The sequence below is a fragment of the Jaculus jaculus genome, chromosome 4 (genome assembly GCF_020740685.1).
Source record: "Jaculus jaculus isolate mJacJac1 chromosome 4, mJacJac1.mat.Y.cur, whole genome shotgun sequence".
Classification (NCBI taxonomy): domain Eukaryota; kingdom Metazoa; phylum Chordata; class Mammalia; order Rodentia; family Dipodidae; genus Jaculus; species Jaculus jaculus.
Genome location: NC_059105.1, coordinates 113,769,450 through 113,784,390, shown reverse-complemented (window position 1 = coordinate 113,784,390; position 14,941 = coordinate 113,769,450). Strand labels below are relative to the sequence as shown.

General features: G+C 43.9%; 1 protein-coding gene across 5 annotated transcripts in view; it reads right to left on the bottom strand.

The window, feature by feature from the left end:
* Positions 1 to 14,941, bottom strand: part of Tbc1d8 (TBC1 domain family member 8) — a 163,480-nt gene that overhangs the window by 11,006 nt on the left and 137,533 nt on the right. For all 5 annotated transcript variants that reach the window (XM_045146889.1, XM_045146887.1, XM_045146888.1 and 2 more), the window contains 5 exons: positions 9,742 to 10,027; positions 8,871 to 9,000; positions 8,635 to 8,733; positions 7,968 to 8,036; positions 377 to 617 (listed from right to left, as the gene is read on the bottom strand). In XM_045146889.1, coding sequence (XP_045002824.1) covers positions 377 to 617; positions 7,968 to 8,036; positions 8,635 to 8,733; positions 8,871 to 9,000; positions 9,742 to 10,027 — 825 coding nt within the window. The remainder of the gene's footprint in view (positions 1 to 376; positions 618 to 7,967; positions 8,037 to 8,634; positions 8,734 to 8,870; positions 9,001 to 9,741; positions 10,028 to 14,941) is intronic.

Genomic DNA, 14,941 nt, shown 5'->3' with positions numbered 1-14,941 from the left:
ACCCCCACCCTAGAGGGATATCAGCTGAGAAATAAAACTGTTAAGAGCAAAGAGTAAACTCATGAATGTTGTCTGGCCTTATGTTTTTAAAAAATTTTTAACTTTATAGACATAGGCTAGGAACATGGTTCCCTGTAAGCCATGGTCACATGCAGGGTGCTTGTTTGCTGAGAGCCTGGGTGCCTCTCCCTATGCCCTATAAAGAAGCAGAAAGATGGCCCTGAGAGAAGGCTGTACTTAGAAATTTTTAAATCACAAAATGATGTCAGGCCAGTTGCAAATGCACTGCACTACGTGGACATGATGGTCCCACAATCCTTACCTGTTCACAAATACACCCCAAATCAACTCAATATAGTAAAGACCTTAGTCATACCAAGACAGCTCACAAAGGCCTTGAATTCCATGAGCTGGTCCATGTTGTCATCCAGGAGCCTGAATGTTCTCTCAGCAAGGATCTCTGTGTGTGGCCCACAGGTCCACGGTGAGACCAGCTGGAACAGGTGTGCAAACTGCCGAGCATCAATGCGGTACTGCTCCGCATAGGGCCGGCTGGGGTCATGGCGCGGGGTCACAGGCCTGGGCTGCTCCCAGTAACAGCTCATCATGTGCTCTCTCTTAAAAAGAAAGGGGAGAGAAGAGATGTGGCAGAGAGCCACCAGAGGTACCCTGAGAAGCTGCACTCTTAAAGACAATACAGCTCTCTCTGATGGCTGCTTTGCCTCAGAAAATGTGACTAATTGAGTAAAACAGACATGTGAAAAAGATATTACATCACCACTTGTATTTCCCTTATCCACACCTTTGTGGTAAAGTATACATGACACAACATTTACCATCTTACCCAATTTTTAATGTGCAGTTCAGTTATCATAGTTTCAATGAGTAAGATTTTTTATTAAGCATATTTATTTATTTACTTATTTGAGCAAGAAAGGTAAGGAGGCAGATAGAGAAAAAGAGAATGGGCCTGGTAGAGTCCACAGCGACTGCAAACTAACTCTAGATGCATGTGTTACTTTGTGCATCTTGACTACATGGGTGCCAGGGAATCGAACCGGGGTCCTTTGGCTTTGCAGGCAAGTGCCTTAACTGCTAAGCTATCTCTCCAGCCCTGATTTTTTTTTTCATATTTTATTTTTATTTATTTGACAGAAAGAGGGAGAGAAAGAGAATGGATGTACTAGGGCCTCCAGCCACTGTAAACGAACTCCAGATGCATGCTCCACCTTGTGCATCTGGCTAACGTGGGTCCTGGGGAATTGAACCTGGTTCCTTTGGCTTTGCAGGCTAGCACCTAACTGCTAAGCCATCTGAGGTGTTTTAATTCAGGTATCCCCCATAAACTTAGGTGTTCTGAATGCTAGGTTCCCAGCAGATGGAGATTTGGGAATTAATGCCTCCTGGAGGGAGTGTATTGTTGGCAGCCCTGATTTTTTTAATTGTAGTTTTTTTCACTGAAAATCCTTACTTAAGTCACAAAGGATTGGATAAATTTACAGGATATGGAAGGAGCTAGTAACACTGGCTACCTGTAGGGCAGGAAGAAGAGGGTGGTGACTCAAAGACAGAAGCAAGACTCCTTACTGCTTTCTTCTTATACTTTAAGAATTGTGTCCATGGATATATTAGTAAGCTTAAAAGCTAAAACATCTTAAAGTCATGTTGAGGTCTTGAGACTTTACTAAACAAAACACTAGCTCTGTGACCCAGCCTCTTCAGATGTGTGTGCTCACAATACAGCTCCCAAGATTTCTTTTTTTTTAAATATTTTTAAAATTTTTGTTTATTTTTATTTATTTGAGAGTGACAGAGAAAGAGGCAGAGAGAGAGAAAGAGAAAGACAGAGAAAGAGAATGGGCACACTAGGGCCTCAAGCCACTGCAAACGAACTACAGATGCATGTTTCCTTGTGCATCTGGCTTACGTGGCTACTGGGGAATTGAGCCTTGAATGGGGACCTTAGACTTCATAAGCAAGCACTTAACCGCTAAGCCATCTCTTCAGCCCTCCCAAGATTTCTTAATTGGCAAGAACCTAAAATATTATCCAACAACTGCCGAGTTCTTTACTATGTCAATGTGCTCTATCTAAGAATGGGACAAATGGGTACCAATGCTGGAGGATGCAAGGCAAAATACTACTGTAACTTTAGTATCATATTCCCTGTGACCCCATTCTTTTAAAAAAATTGATTCTATTTATTTATATATTTCATAGACAGAGAGTGAAAATGGGTGTACTAGGGCCTCCAGCCACTGAAAACAAGCTCCAGATGCACATACCACCTTGTGCATCTGGCTTTATGTGGGTACTGGGGAATCGAACCTGGGTCCTTTGGCTTTGCAGGCAAGTGCCTTAAACACTAAGCCATCTCTCCAGCCCCCTGCAACCACATTCTGAAAATAGCCACCAAACACACATGTGTACGCATACATACACTCAGAAGCACAATAAATTTTCTGTGTGAAATTTTAAAAAGTTCATTGAAGCAATGAGGTCCAGGGATTCTCCAGTCTCCAACACCACAAGACACCACATTCAATTTAAATGTGAAACAAAGTTCCAGTAACTATCCATTTTCAAAACTGACAGACAGAACATAAATTTTCATGTGTATTAGTGTACTTTCATGCCAAAAAATCCATAAAGTGCTGCCTAGAAGGAAATGGCTATAATGTATAGGCTAGTTTCTATACTCATAAATACAGGCAAAGGATCTGAACAGGAGCTCAAAAGCCAGCAATTAGTCAATAACCTTATGAAAGGGTATCCAAATTCATTAGAACAAACATTTTTTTTAAATGCTAGATGGAAATAAGAGTATGGGTAATGAACCCTCTTGGGCACAATCAGTGGGGCTGCAATTTGAAAAACCAAAACTACTTCAGTAGTATTAACTAAAGCTTTGTATGTGTATCTCCCATAACCCAAATCAAAAATTCATCTCACAGAGATAATAGCACTGGGCCCAGATAAATGCATAGTGTGCTGTGTATACAATAGCAAAAGCTGAAAATAGCATAAATATCCCTCAAAAGGAAGATGGCCACTAATCAGGTTCTGCCCAACAAGGAAACTGCAATCTTTTACAAAGAAAGAGCTCCATGGATAATTGATGTAGCAAAAAGTCTGTAATGTATGCTCAAATACAAAAAAGGTCCTAGGTCACTATGTATAGCAAAGTGAACGCTGAAAGTGAGTTATCTGAATGTGAGCACTGTGTCCATCTGATTATCTCTAGATAGATGCTTTTAAGGGGGTGGGGGAGGCCCTCCACCACATCAACAGTTATTACCTGTACAAAGAAGGGCAGCAAAGCACTTGCATTTCCTGTTTAAAAAGTTTCTTCCTTGGGGGCGGGGAGGGAGGGAATTACCATGGGATATTTTGTAATCATGGAAAATGTTAATAAAATTTTTTTTTTAAAGTTTCTTCTTCTATTTTAATGCTGAAAGTAGGCACAGCTTTCTTTGTTTTATGTCTTTCAATTAAATTTTAAAAACAAAAGTTGTATGAAGCCTATATGGAAGGAAATCAAATGCTCTCTAGGGCATAATCATCCAGCAATCGTGGATGAATTTGGCTCATAATTAGTAAGCACATGTCTATGGAATGTATCAGACACAGGTGGAGGCCTCAGATGTCTCTGGGAAAGCTTAAGACATTGAAATATATTTATACTGCTCATATCCAACCTGGAGAGGTGGATCATTGAAGTTGTTTTCAGCTGAGAGACAATGCGGAATCACAGACCGAGGCTTGGAAAGTTAAAAGTTAAAGCATTGTTTAAAGGTAAAAGATGAATTCTGTCACTACCAACCACATCATTCCTTATATGTTTGTGTTGGTACTAGAGCTCAAGCTCGAGATCTTGTCTAGTGCTCTTCCACTGCCTGAGCTACAGACTGCCTTGGTTTATCGAAACAGGACCTCACTTTGTAGCCCAACCTAATCTGAAACTCCTGATTTTCTTGTCTCCACCTCCTAAGTGCTTTTCATGGGAAGAGTAATGAGGTGGTGGGTCAGGGACCACTACTACTTACTAGCATATAGGATGGTCATCCCTATGCAGCCCAAGATTAGCAAAGGAGGGAATGAAAGAGGACATGGACTCTTAACAATGAATATCATGTAGTTAGTAAACAGGGTAAGGGGACTGCGGAAATGGCTCAGTGGGTAAAAGTGCTATCTTCACAGGCAAAAGGGCTATCCCAGCACTTAGGTAAAAAGTTGGGAATAGCCCAGCATGGTGGTGCATGCCTTTAGTCCCAGCACTTAGGAGGCAGAAGTAGGAGAATTGCCATGAGTTTGAGGCCAACCTGAGACTACACAGCGAATTCCAGGTCAGCCTGGGCTAGAAAGAGAGACCCTATCTTGTAAAAAACCAAAAAAGAAAACAAAACAAAAAGCTGGGACTAGAAGACATGCCTGTAACCCTAGTCCTGTGGGGTGGAGGTGGAGACCAGAATTATTGGGGCTTGCTGGTCAATCAGCCTGACCAAAAATAAGCCAGATGCACAAGTTGGTGCATGCATCTGTAGTTCATTTGCAGTGGATGGAGGCCCTGGTGTGCCCATTCTTTCCTCTGCCTCTCTCTGCCTCTTTATCTCTCTCTCAAATAAATGAATAAAAATAAAAATATTTAAAAACAAACAAACTAAAAGCAGGTTCAGTGAGAAGCATTGTCTTAGAGAAATAATGTGGACTAGCAGTAGAGGAGACACTACCTCTGTATAGGGTGCATGCATCTCCACACACACACAGACACACATATACACTTCACCCACACTATATATACTACACACACACACATAGACACATGCACAACAAACAAAAAGAAAACAGTGTGTAAGGATATTTCTATGTGGCCCTTTGCTTGATAAAGCAATTCTGACTCAAAGGATAAGAAATGCAGGAAAATCAGGAATGGTGGCACATGCTTTTAATCCTAGCACTTGGGAGGTAGAGGTAGGAGGGTTGCCGAGAATTCAAGGCCAACCTGAGACTACATAGTGAATTCCAGTTCAGCCTGAGCTAGAATGAGACCCTGCCTTGAAAAGCAAAATAAAACAAAACAAAAAACCCAAACAACAACAACAAAAAGCATGTAAAACTCAACTAGAAGACATTATGCCCCACAGGACTTGAGCATTTAATTTTTTTTTTTTTTGAGTTAGGGTCTCACTCTAGCACAGACTAACCTGGAATTCACTATGTATTCTCAGGGTGGCCTCAAACTCATGGCGATCCTCCTACCACTGCCTCCCAAGTGCTGGGAATAAAGGCATGCACCATCATGCCTGGATAAATATTTGACTTTTGCATTTTTTTTAAAGGTTTTTCAAGGCAGGGTTTTGCTCTAGTTCAGGCTGACCTGAAATTCACTATGTATTCTCTGGGTGGCCTTAAACTGACAGTGATCCTCCTACTTCTGCTGCTGGTATAAAGGCATGTGCTACCATGCCTGGACTTTTAAAATGCACACAATATAATAGTCATGAAGTTCAGAGAAAGAGAAAGTGAAGGGTATGGGGAGAGTATCTGAGAAGGTAGGAGGTGCATGTCTGGTACAGACTCATAAAGGAGGTACACCTCTGCTTGTCCATTGGGATCAAACCTCATGAGCACCACACTATTGTACTTGAACTTCCTTTGGAAGTGCATTTTGGAAACTTTGTCTGTAGTTTTTATCTTTGTTTGTGGTTAAGCCCTATTTAAGTCAACATCTTGTAGAGCTAATCACAAATTTTATTGAAGTGCCAACATTGTTCATCTTTCACAGGAAAAACAGGCAGGAAACAATGTCAGTTCTGGCCTCCAGTAAGTACTCTTTCCTATAAAGAATGATATGTTAGCTGGGCGTGGTGGCGCACGCCTTTAATCCCAGCACTCAGGAGGCAGAGGATCATCATGAGTTCGAGGCCACCCTGAGAATACATTGTGAATTCCAGGTCAGCCTGGACTAGGGTGAGATCCTACCTCGAAAAACCAAAAAAGAATGATATGTTGATATGTAACAAAAATTCAGTTTTATTAATTATTATTTTTGGGTTTTTGAGGTAGGGTCTCATTCTAGCCCAGATCTGGAACTCACTATGTAGTCTCAGCGTGGCCGGGAACTCACAGTGATCCTCCTACATGTACCTCCTGAGTATTGGGATTAAAGGTGTACACCACCACACCTGGCTCAATCTTATTATTAATTTAAAGCCATCCTTTACATTTTAGAAATTCAGATTTAAAATGTTTCCTGTTTTGTCAAATTGGAAACATTCCTAAATAAATGATTTTTTCAAAAGGGCTTCGTAATTTCTTTCCCTGTTTTTGTTTCTGATATTCTCTATTTTCCTTTTTAAAAAGCCTGAGGAGTTATATGGTTGGAATACTAGGTAGCCTTTAACCTTGTATCTTGTTTTCATGCGACAAAGGAAGCGATAAAATTTGCAAACAGTTCTCACCTCACATCCTGCTCATTAGGCAACAAGCTACTGGGAACCTCTCAACCAAATCCCTTCTGTGCCTGCTGGTAAAGGCTCACTCAAGGCCTGCAGAGGACCTGGGCTGCCCTGATCTCCTCTGCTGAAGCCCTCAAGAGCTGTGTGCTGGGGCTGTGGCAATCTGCGCCTGAGCTCGGAAGTGAAAGGGGCTCAGGGTGCCCCAGCCAGAATCCTGGAAGCCAGGCTTTCAGCTAAGTGCTTCCTGTTCTGCCTTCCCCATTTTCTTTTTCTTTTCTTCAATTCTTTCCCTTTTTTTTTTTTTTTCTGAGGTAGGGTCTCACTCTAGCCCAACCTGACCTGGAATTCACTAAGTAGTCTCAGGTGGCCTTAAGCTCATGGTGATCCTCCTACCTCTACCTCCCAAGTGCTGGGATTAAAGGCGTGCGCCACTCCGCCTGGCTGCCTTCCCCATTTTCAAGCAGAAACAGTTCTAGCTAAGGACCTGAAGATGTGCTTTACAGGGTGGATTATATAGCAAAGCCTGGAACTCTAGCTAAATATCAGAGAATTTGAAAACTGGTTTACTATATTATTGCCAGTACAATAAAGGTATCAAAAAACAGTGACGAGAAAGTGGCACATGCATTTGAAGGATGTTTGCAGCGGCAAGAAGCCCTGGCATACCTATTCTCTCTCTGTGTGTGTTTCCAAATAAATAAATATTAAAGAAAAAGAAAAGCCAAGAGCTAGGTGTGGTGGTGCATGCCTGCAATCATAACTCCTGGAGAAGGGAGGCTGAGGCAAGAGGATTACAACTTCTAAACCAGCCTGGGCAACTTAGTGAGACCGTCTCAAAAATAAAAGACTAAAATAAAACTAAGTGCAAGGTCTTGGGTGCAAGCCTCACTACCACAGTATCTACAGAGTTCACAGATACATTAAAAACTTTTCAAAGGTTATGGGTATGGCTGAGTAGATAGAACACTTGCCTAACAATCCCAAGGCTCTAGCTCTATCCCCAGTACCTAACCCCCTTCCAAAAAGATACGTTTCTCTGGCATGGAAGAGTCTTGATGACAGAAGCATGGGAAAATACATGAACTAGCTGAAGGGCAGCCATATAATATAAAAATGTGTACACGTGTGCTGTGGACTAGGAACTGGAGTTCATCTGCTCAGTGTGGAACAGTGAGGATTGGACCATGACACCAAGGACACTCCACCAACACGGCTGCTAGTTAAGTACAGGGGTCACACAAGCCTGCCTGCATGTCCAGGGAGCAAACTGGCTCCTCCCTTACACATGCCAAGCTGAGGCTGGGTTCCAGAAAATCAACACCATGGAAGAGGCACCGATCTGATGCCAGAGGATTGGGATGAGAAGTTCTGGGTAGAAGCAAGTAGGCAGGCCTGCTCCAGTCTGCTGCCACAGAGGTGGAGGGCAAACCCCTCCTGTAGCCTCACAACCACCACAGGCAGACTGGGTCCTGAGAGGCCCAGGACTCTCATCTTCCCAGACTTCCATACCTTGAATAAGTCGTAGAGTTCCTCTAGGTCTTCAGGAAGAATGGAGACTTCTGGAATAACAACACGGAGCTTAGGGAAAGAATAAACAATGCTGAAGTGGATGCCAGGCCTGCACCCCTGGGAGGATCTTAGGGAGGATGGGACTCTCTCCTAGTGGGGGGCACTTATGCAAGTACACTTATCACTCATTGAGTACATCTGCTCCCTTCTAGCACAAAGATTGGGTTACAGCATCTTAGATATTTTGTCTTCAACCTCTTCCTAATTCATACAAGGTGCCCCTGCAACAATGCACCAAGCTTGAAGGGAGGTTGAAAAGCTGCAGAGACTCAGCATGGACAGATGTTTCTAAATGACAATGCTCACCAGGGCATTTTGTACACCCTACTTCATGTACTACTAAACCATGGCCGTTGTCCCCCTTTTATAACTGGAGGAACTGAGGCTCCTTAATAGTTAACTGCTCACAATCTGACTCTAAAGACCTCATGCTTTTTCTACTTGCATAGTGGCTCTAAGTTTGTTTGGGGAGGGAGGAAGGGAGGGCGTAAGGCAGGGAAGGAGGAAGGGGGAGGACACTGGCCTTCCGTTACATGACCGGTGTGAGCTGCACTCCCAGGCTAGCTCTCAAACCCCACAGGTCCTATGGCAGGCATGCTCTGCTCACCACATTCTGCTTCGTGGTATCCTCGTGGCCTTGCAGGACCCTGATCCTGTGCTTGCAGCGCAGGTGCTCAATCTGTTCCACAGACTGGTTTCCGAATTTCTGCAGGGACACAAGAGACCACAGTGCCTGCTGTGCCCAAAGAAGTAGGAAATAGCATAGGAGCCTCCCTCCATGTCTACATCCCAGGTACTTCCAACAGGAAGGAGCACAAGGAGATGGAACAGGGGCTCCTGTACCTCATAGGAGTCCCGGATCAGGTCGGTAATGTCAGTCACAGGGTAGGGCTCCTGGTCATCAGAGAAAAAGGCATGGTGGCTGCCAATGCGGGGCCCTGGGCTGTCTTCATTCTTAATGTGATCTAGAAACCTGAGGACACCCCACAGTTAAAGCCCGTATCTCCACTCATCTGAGGACTACAGAGCACCCACTACCTGCACAGGAGCATGGGACATACCAGTGCACATTCAGGCTCTAACACCTGGAGGAAGGCAAGGCATGTCACTATAGATACCAGGGATGACACTCCTAAAGCCAGGCTTATGGGTCCTGCAACTGCCCAGTGAAGTCAGTACAAATGGTGCACATGGACAGTTTTAAGCTCCTGTCATATTTGGAAAAGAAACCACCTATCAAGTGTCATTTGACTCACCTTTGGCACTCACGGACCCAGGTTCTGGTGCTCAACCTAATGTGACTTTTCGCTGTAGCCCACTTATCCTCATACATAGCATCTGAAACCTAGAGGAGGCTTCCTGAGGCCAGCATTTCCTGGTGGCCTTCTGCCCTATTTAAGGCCACTGTGAATCCATTTAAGACTCAAGACATTTCATCTTAGAAAAAATCACTTACAGCTCTATTCTCTTTGAACTCTTAGTGAAGCAGATAAGGGAAGATGGCACTCTTCACCCCATCCTAATGACACTGCCACATGGCAGACTGGCTCTGGGGAGCCCACAGGCTGAAAAGTAGCAAGTGGTAGAGTGGAACACAAAGCTTCCACAGATCTGGAACACATGCCACAGCCCAGCCTCTGCCTGTGGTCTTGCAGGGCCCCACCTGCAACTTGTCTGATTCCCAGGGACCACAGGAGCAGTGGCTGGAGCCCACCTGCTGAGGATCATCAGGGCCTGGCCATCGTCCTTGCTGCTGCACAGCTCCTCAGCATTGGCTTCCAGCACAGCCAGCCCCAGCTGGAAGATGGCTTTGATCCCATCGTAGAAGAAGCAATCCACAACATTCACCGCACTCTCCAGGGGCATGATGCTGAGGAACAGAGTCAGGAACCATGAGAGGGAGATGGAGGCCAGGGCTGAGAGGTCATTCAGGTGCTCTGCCAGCTCTGGGAGGTGGTCCTTGATGAGCTCCTCAAAGACGGACTGGTCCACCTGGGCCCCTGCAACAGGAAGGGACAATGCTCTAATGGGGAAAGTTCACATGCTCTAAACTTAGCCTGCATTAAACCTATCCTAATTTGACTAGAAGCAAAGAGCAAGAATTTGAGGCCAGACAAGGAACCATACTTGGTGTACTTGGTGCACTGACTTTTGACATTTTACAAATATTTTATTTGTATTTATTTGAGAGAGAAAGAGGCGGGGGGGGGGGTGGAATTGGTACATCAGGGCCTCCAGCTGCTGCAACCGAACTTCAGACACATGCACCACCTTGTAAATCTGGCTTATGTGGGTCCTGGGAAGTCAAACCTGGGTCCTTTGGCTTTGCGGGCAAGTACTTTAAGAACTAATCCATCTCTCCAGCCCAGTTTTTACATTTTGACCAAGGTAGTTTGATGTATAAAGGAAAGTCTTTTTAAAAAATAGTGCTTAAGGGCTGGAGAGATGGCTTAGCAGCTAAGCACTTGCCTGTGAAGCCTAAAGACCCTGGTTCGAGGCTCGATTCCCTAGGACCCATGTTAGCCAGATGCACAGGGGGCACACATATCTGGAATTCGTCTGCAATGGCTGGAAGCCCTGACACGCCCTCCTGTCTCTCTCTCTCTGCCTCTTTCTCTGTCTGTCGCTCTCAAGTAAATACATAAAAATAAACCAAAAAAAATTTTAAAAAAATAGTGCTTAAGGCCGGGCATTGTGGCACACGCCTTTAATCCCAGCACTTGGAAGGCAGAGGTAGGAGGATCACCATGAGTTCAAGGCCACCTTGAGAATACAGAGTGATTTCCATGTCATCCTGGGCTAGAGGGAGACCCTACCTTGAAAAACAAAAACAAAAATAAAAACAAAAAAAAGTGCTTAAAGCCAGACATGGTGGCTCACACATTTAATCTCAGCACTCAGGGGTAAGGAGTGCTGAGGTAGGAGGATTGCCTTGAGTTCCAGGTTAGCCTGAGCTATAGTGAGACGCTTCTTCTGAAAAAATTAGTGCTTGGGATCATCTGTATACCAGTAGGTATGGAATCTTCAACCCCTACCTCATATATATAGACAAACACAATAGATTGGAATGCAGAGCTAAGTGCAAAAACTCAATACAGAACTTCTAGAACAAAACATGGGAACAAAGTAAAATAACTTAAGACATGAAATGTATTAACCATAAAAAAATTGTAGATGCAGCCGGGCGTGGTGGCGCACGCCTTTAATCCCAGCACTCGGGAGGCAGAGGTAGGAGGATCACTGTGAGTTCGAGGCCACCCTGAGACTCCATAGGGAATTCCAGGTCAGCCTGGGCTAGAGTGAGACCTTACCTCGAAAACCAAAAAAAAAAAAAAAAAAAAAAAAAAAAGGAAAAAAAAATTGTACATGGACTTTACCAAAACTAAAATTTACTGCTCTTCAAAAGACATCATTTTAAAAAAAAAAAATGCAGGGATGGGCGGACTGGTTAAGGCACTTGCCTAAAAAGCCAAAGAACACAGGTTCAATTCCCCAGGACCCACATAAACCAGATGCACAAGGTGGCATATACATCTGAAGTTTGTTTGCAGCAGCTGAAGGCCCTGGCACATCCCTTCTCTCTCCCTCTCTCTGCCTCATTCTTTCTCTCTCTTTCACTCAAATAAATAAAATAAGCAGGGCTGGAGAGACGACTTAGCGGTTAAGCGCTTGCCAGTGAAGCCTAAGGACCCTGGTTCAAGGCATGATTCTCCAAGACCAACGTTAGCCAGATGTACAAGGGGGCGCACACATTTGGAGTTCATTTGCAGTGGCTGGAGGCCCTGGCGCACCCATTCTCTCTCTCTCTCTGTTGGTCTCAAATAAATAAATTAAAAATAAAATAAGCAAAAAACAAAAAATGCAGCCACGCATGGTGGCACATGCAGGAGGACTGCCATCAATTTGTGGCCAGCCTGAGACTACATAGGGAATTCCAGGTCAGCCTGGGCTAGAGTGAGACCCTACACAATTCAGCTATTTGACAAATGCCTTGTATTTAAAGTAAACTCTTATAAATTTGTAAGAAGGCAACACCAACTTTCTTGTGTTTTTTAAATATTTATTTATTTGAGACACACACACACACACACACACACATACAAAGGAGTAAGAGAGAGAATGGGTGTGCCAGGGCCTCTGGCCATTGCAAATGAACTTCAGTCTCATGTGCTACATTGTGTATCTGGCTTATGTGTGTACTAGGGAATCAAACCTGTGTCCTTAGACTTTGTAGGCAAGTGCCTTAAGTGCTAAGCCATCTGTCCAGCCCAAAGTTTCATTTATTTATGTATTTATTTGCTTGTATTTTGAGGTAGGGTCTCGCTCTAGCCCAGGCTGACCTGAATTCACTATGTAGTCTCAGTGTGGCCTGGAACTCATGGCAATCCTCCTACTTCTGCCTCCCGAGTGCTGGGATTAAAGGCGTGCGCCACCATGCCCAGGTCCCAGATTTCTATTTAAGAAGGCAAATATTTGAATGTTCAAAAGGGATGATAAGTAAATGATCAGTAATCACAAAGAAATGTTCAAAATCATTAATTGCCTAAAAAATGCTAATTAAAGTTCCTACAATAAATACAATTTCTAACTCAGAAGCATGGCTAATATTAATAATACAGACAATTCCAAGTAGTAGCAAGGACATTAACTCTCACACACTACTAATATGAAATAGTTAAGTAATCCCCTGATACACACTTTGGAAAACTGATGATTTCTTTTCTTTCTGTTTTTGTTTTTGTTTTTTTTTTTCCTTCAGTTTTTCGAGGTAGGGTTTCACTCTAGCTCAGGCTGACCTAGAATTTACTATGCATCTGAGGGTGGCCTCAAACTCACTGCAGTCCTCCTGCCTATGCCTCCCAAGTGCTGGGATTAAAGGTGTGCACCACCACACCTGGCTTGACAATTTCTTATTAAGTTAAAATATACTTCTAAACCCATACAGCCCAACAACCCTTGTAGGGAAATACTCAACTAATACTCAACTCTTTTGCATGAATGTCTATTGCAACTTTATTCATCACAGACCCAAAGTAGAAGAAACTCAAATGTCTATCAGCAGAGACTGGACAGGCAAATCATAGTATGAACCTAATGACATAGTATTCAGGGACACTGAGGGTCAAAGTGTTGGCACACACCAAGGTAGTAGCCTGTCTCAGACTTCATATGAGGGAGCCAGGTATAAAAGAATTCACTCATATAAAGTTCAAGAATAGGCCAAATTCACCTTAGGTGATAAAAACCAGCATCAAGCATTGCCTATGGAAGAGGAGCAGAAGTGGTGATGGGTATGTCCCAGATATTCCATCCTGCCTCAGGGCAGTCACATACACTGTTACAAAGGGTTTAGCCACTGCTGAGTTAAGTCACAGAGCAATACTGGCTAACAAGTACTTTGACATGTTTCCCACCATTCTATTCATCCCTTGATATTCAGTACATTGTGCCACCTAACACACACACAAGGAAAAGGGAAGTGAGCCCACTCAGGCAATGAAAGAAGCCAGTGAAAATGGTCATTCATTAAAGGTACACTTGTGTCCAAAAAGCACAATGCCTCACTTCCTTCCTAGCCAACCACACACACAGAACTCTTTCTCTTTCTTCCTTGTCCAGTGACAGACACTTTAGGTCTTAGGACACAGTTTCAAGTGTACCTTCTTCCTGCCTGGGCTTCTGTATCTAGTCAGTTCTTTTGTTCTGTCACCACACTGCACCTGATTTTAGACAACCTACATCTCTAGGTACTAGGAAGTACCCCAAAAAGAGTGTCCCCAGATGCAAATAATGGTTACGTTACTTTCTTTAATAGAAAGTGGTTGGATCACCGAGACAAAACACATTCAAATGTCAGCATCAGCAAAGATGTTCCAGTGCAGGCTGTAGGGCAACAGGTTTTTTTTTTTTTTTTTAAATTGTTTACTTTTATGTATTTATTTGAGAACGACAGAGAGAGAGAGAGAGAGAAAGAGGCAGATAGAGAGAGGGAGAGAAAGAGAATGGCCACGCCAGAGTCTTCAGTCACTGCAAACAAACTCCAGATGCATGCAACCTCTTGTGCATCTGGCTAACATGGGTCCTGGGGAATCGAGCCACAAACCGAGGTACTTAGGCTTCACAGGCAAGCGCTCAACCGCTAAGCCATCTCTCCAGCCCAAGCCCTGCTTTTTAAAAGCGTTGAATAGTGACCCAATCCAAAGTGTAATGCCAAGTTGGCATTAGTGAAAGAGGCTTAGGTTGTGGTGAGGGGGAGGCAGTTCTCCTGATAAGCCATAAAGGAACAAACTTGGCCTCATCCAGCTCTCTCTTCCTCCTGGCTGGAGATGAGGCCCCAACATGTGCTTCCACTGGGGCCTCACTAGCACTAAACTGATACAAGCACCATGTCTTCAACCTCCAGCACTGGAAGCTAAGTAAACCTGCTGCTGTATAAGTAACCATCATCCAGTACTTCATCACAGAAACACAAATGGACTCTTACCAGGCCCGGCAGTTACCAAGCGATCTCTCTCAGTGTAGGCCACGAGTCTCCAGCACTGTCCCACCTTCCTCCTTTGCACACGCTCACTTGGTAATCAGAGGATGGTTACCAGAGGCAGGCCACAGCATTCATGTAAAGGCACTCTTGCTTTCGTACTTTGATCTGTTTCTTGGACCTAGAGACTTTTCCTTCCTTCTTATAAACTCAGCAATCTCTCTAAAAGTATTTGGTCTTAATCCAAAATCTGCAGGAGCTTATTTGAGTTACCTGGTTTCACTATACTGCTACATCAGCACAGAAAATTCTCTCAGTTCATTTTGTAAGTTCAAGATTTCAGACTGTGTTTATGCAGACACTGGCTGAACTGAATGGAATGGAGGGAGCTTATGAGCAGGGCCAATGATGACTGTCCCTCCAGGCTATGTTTTCA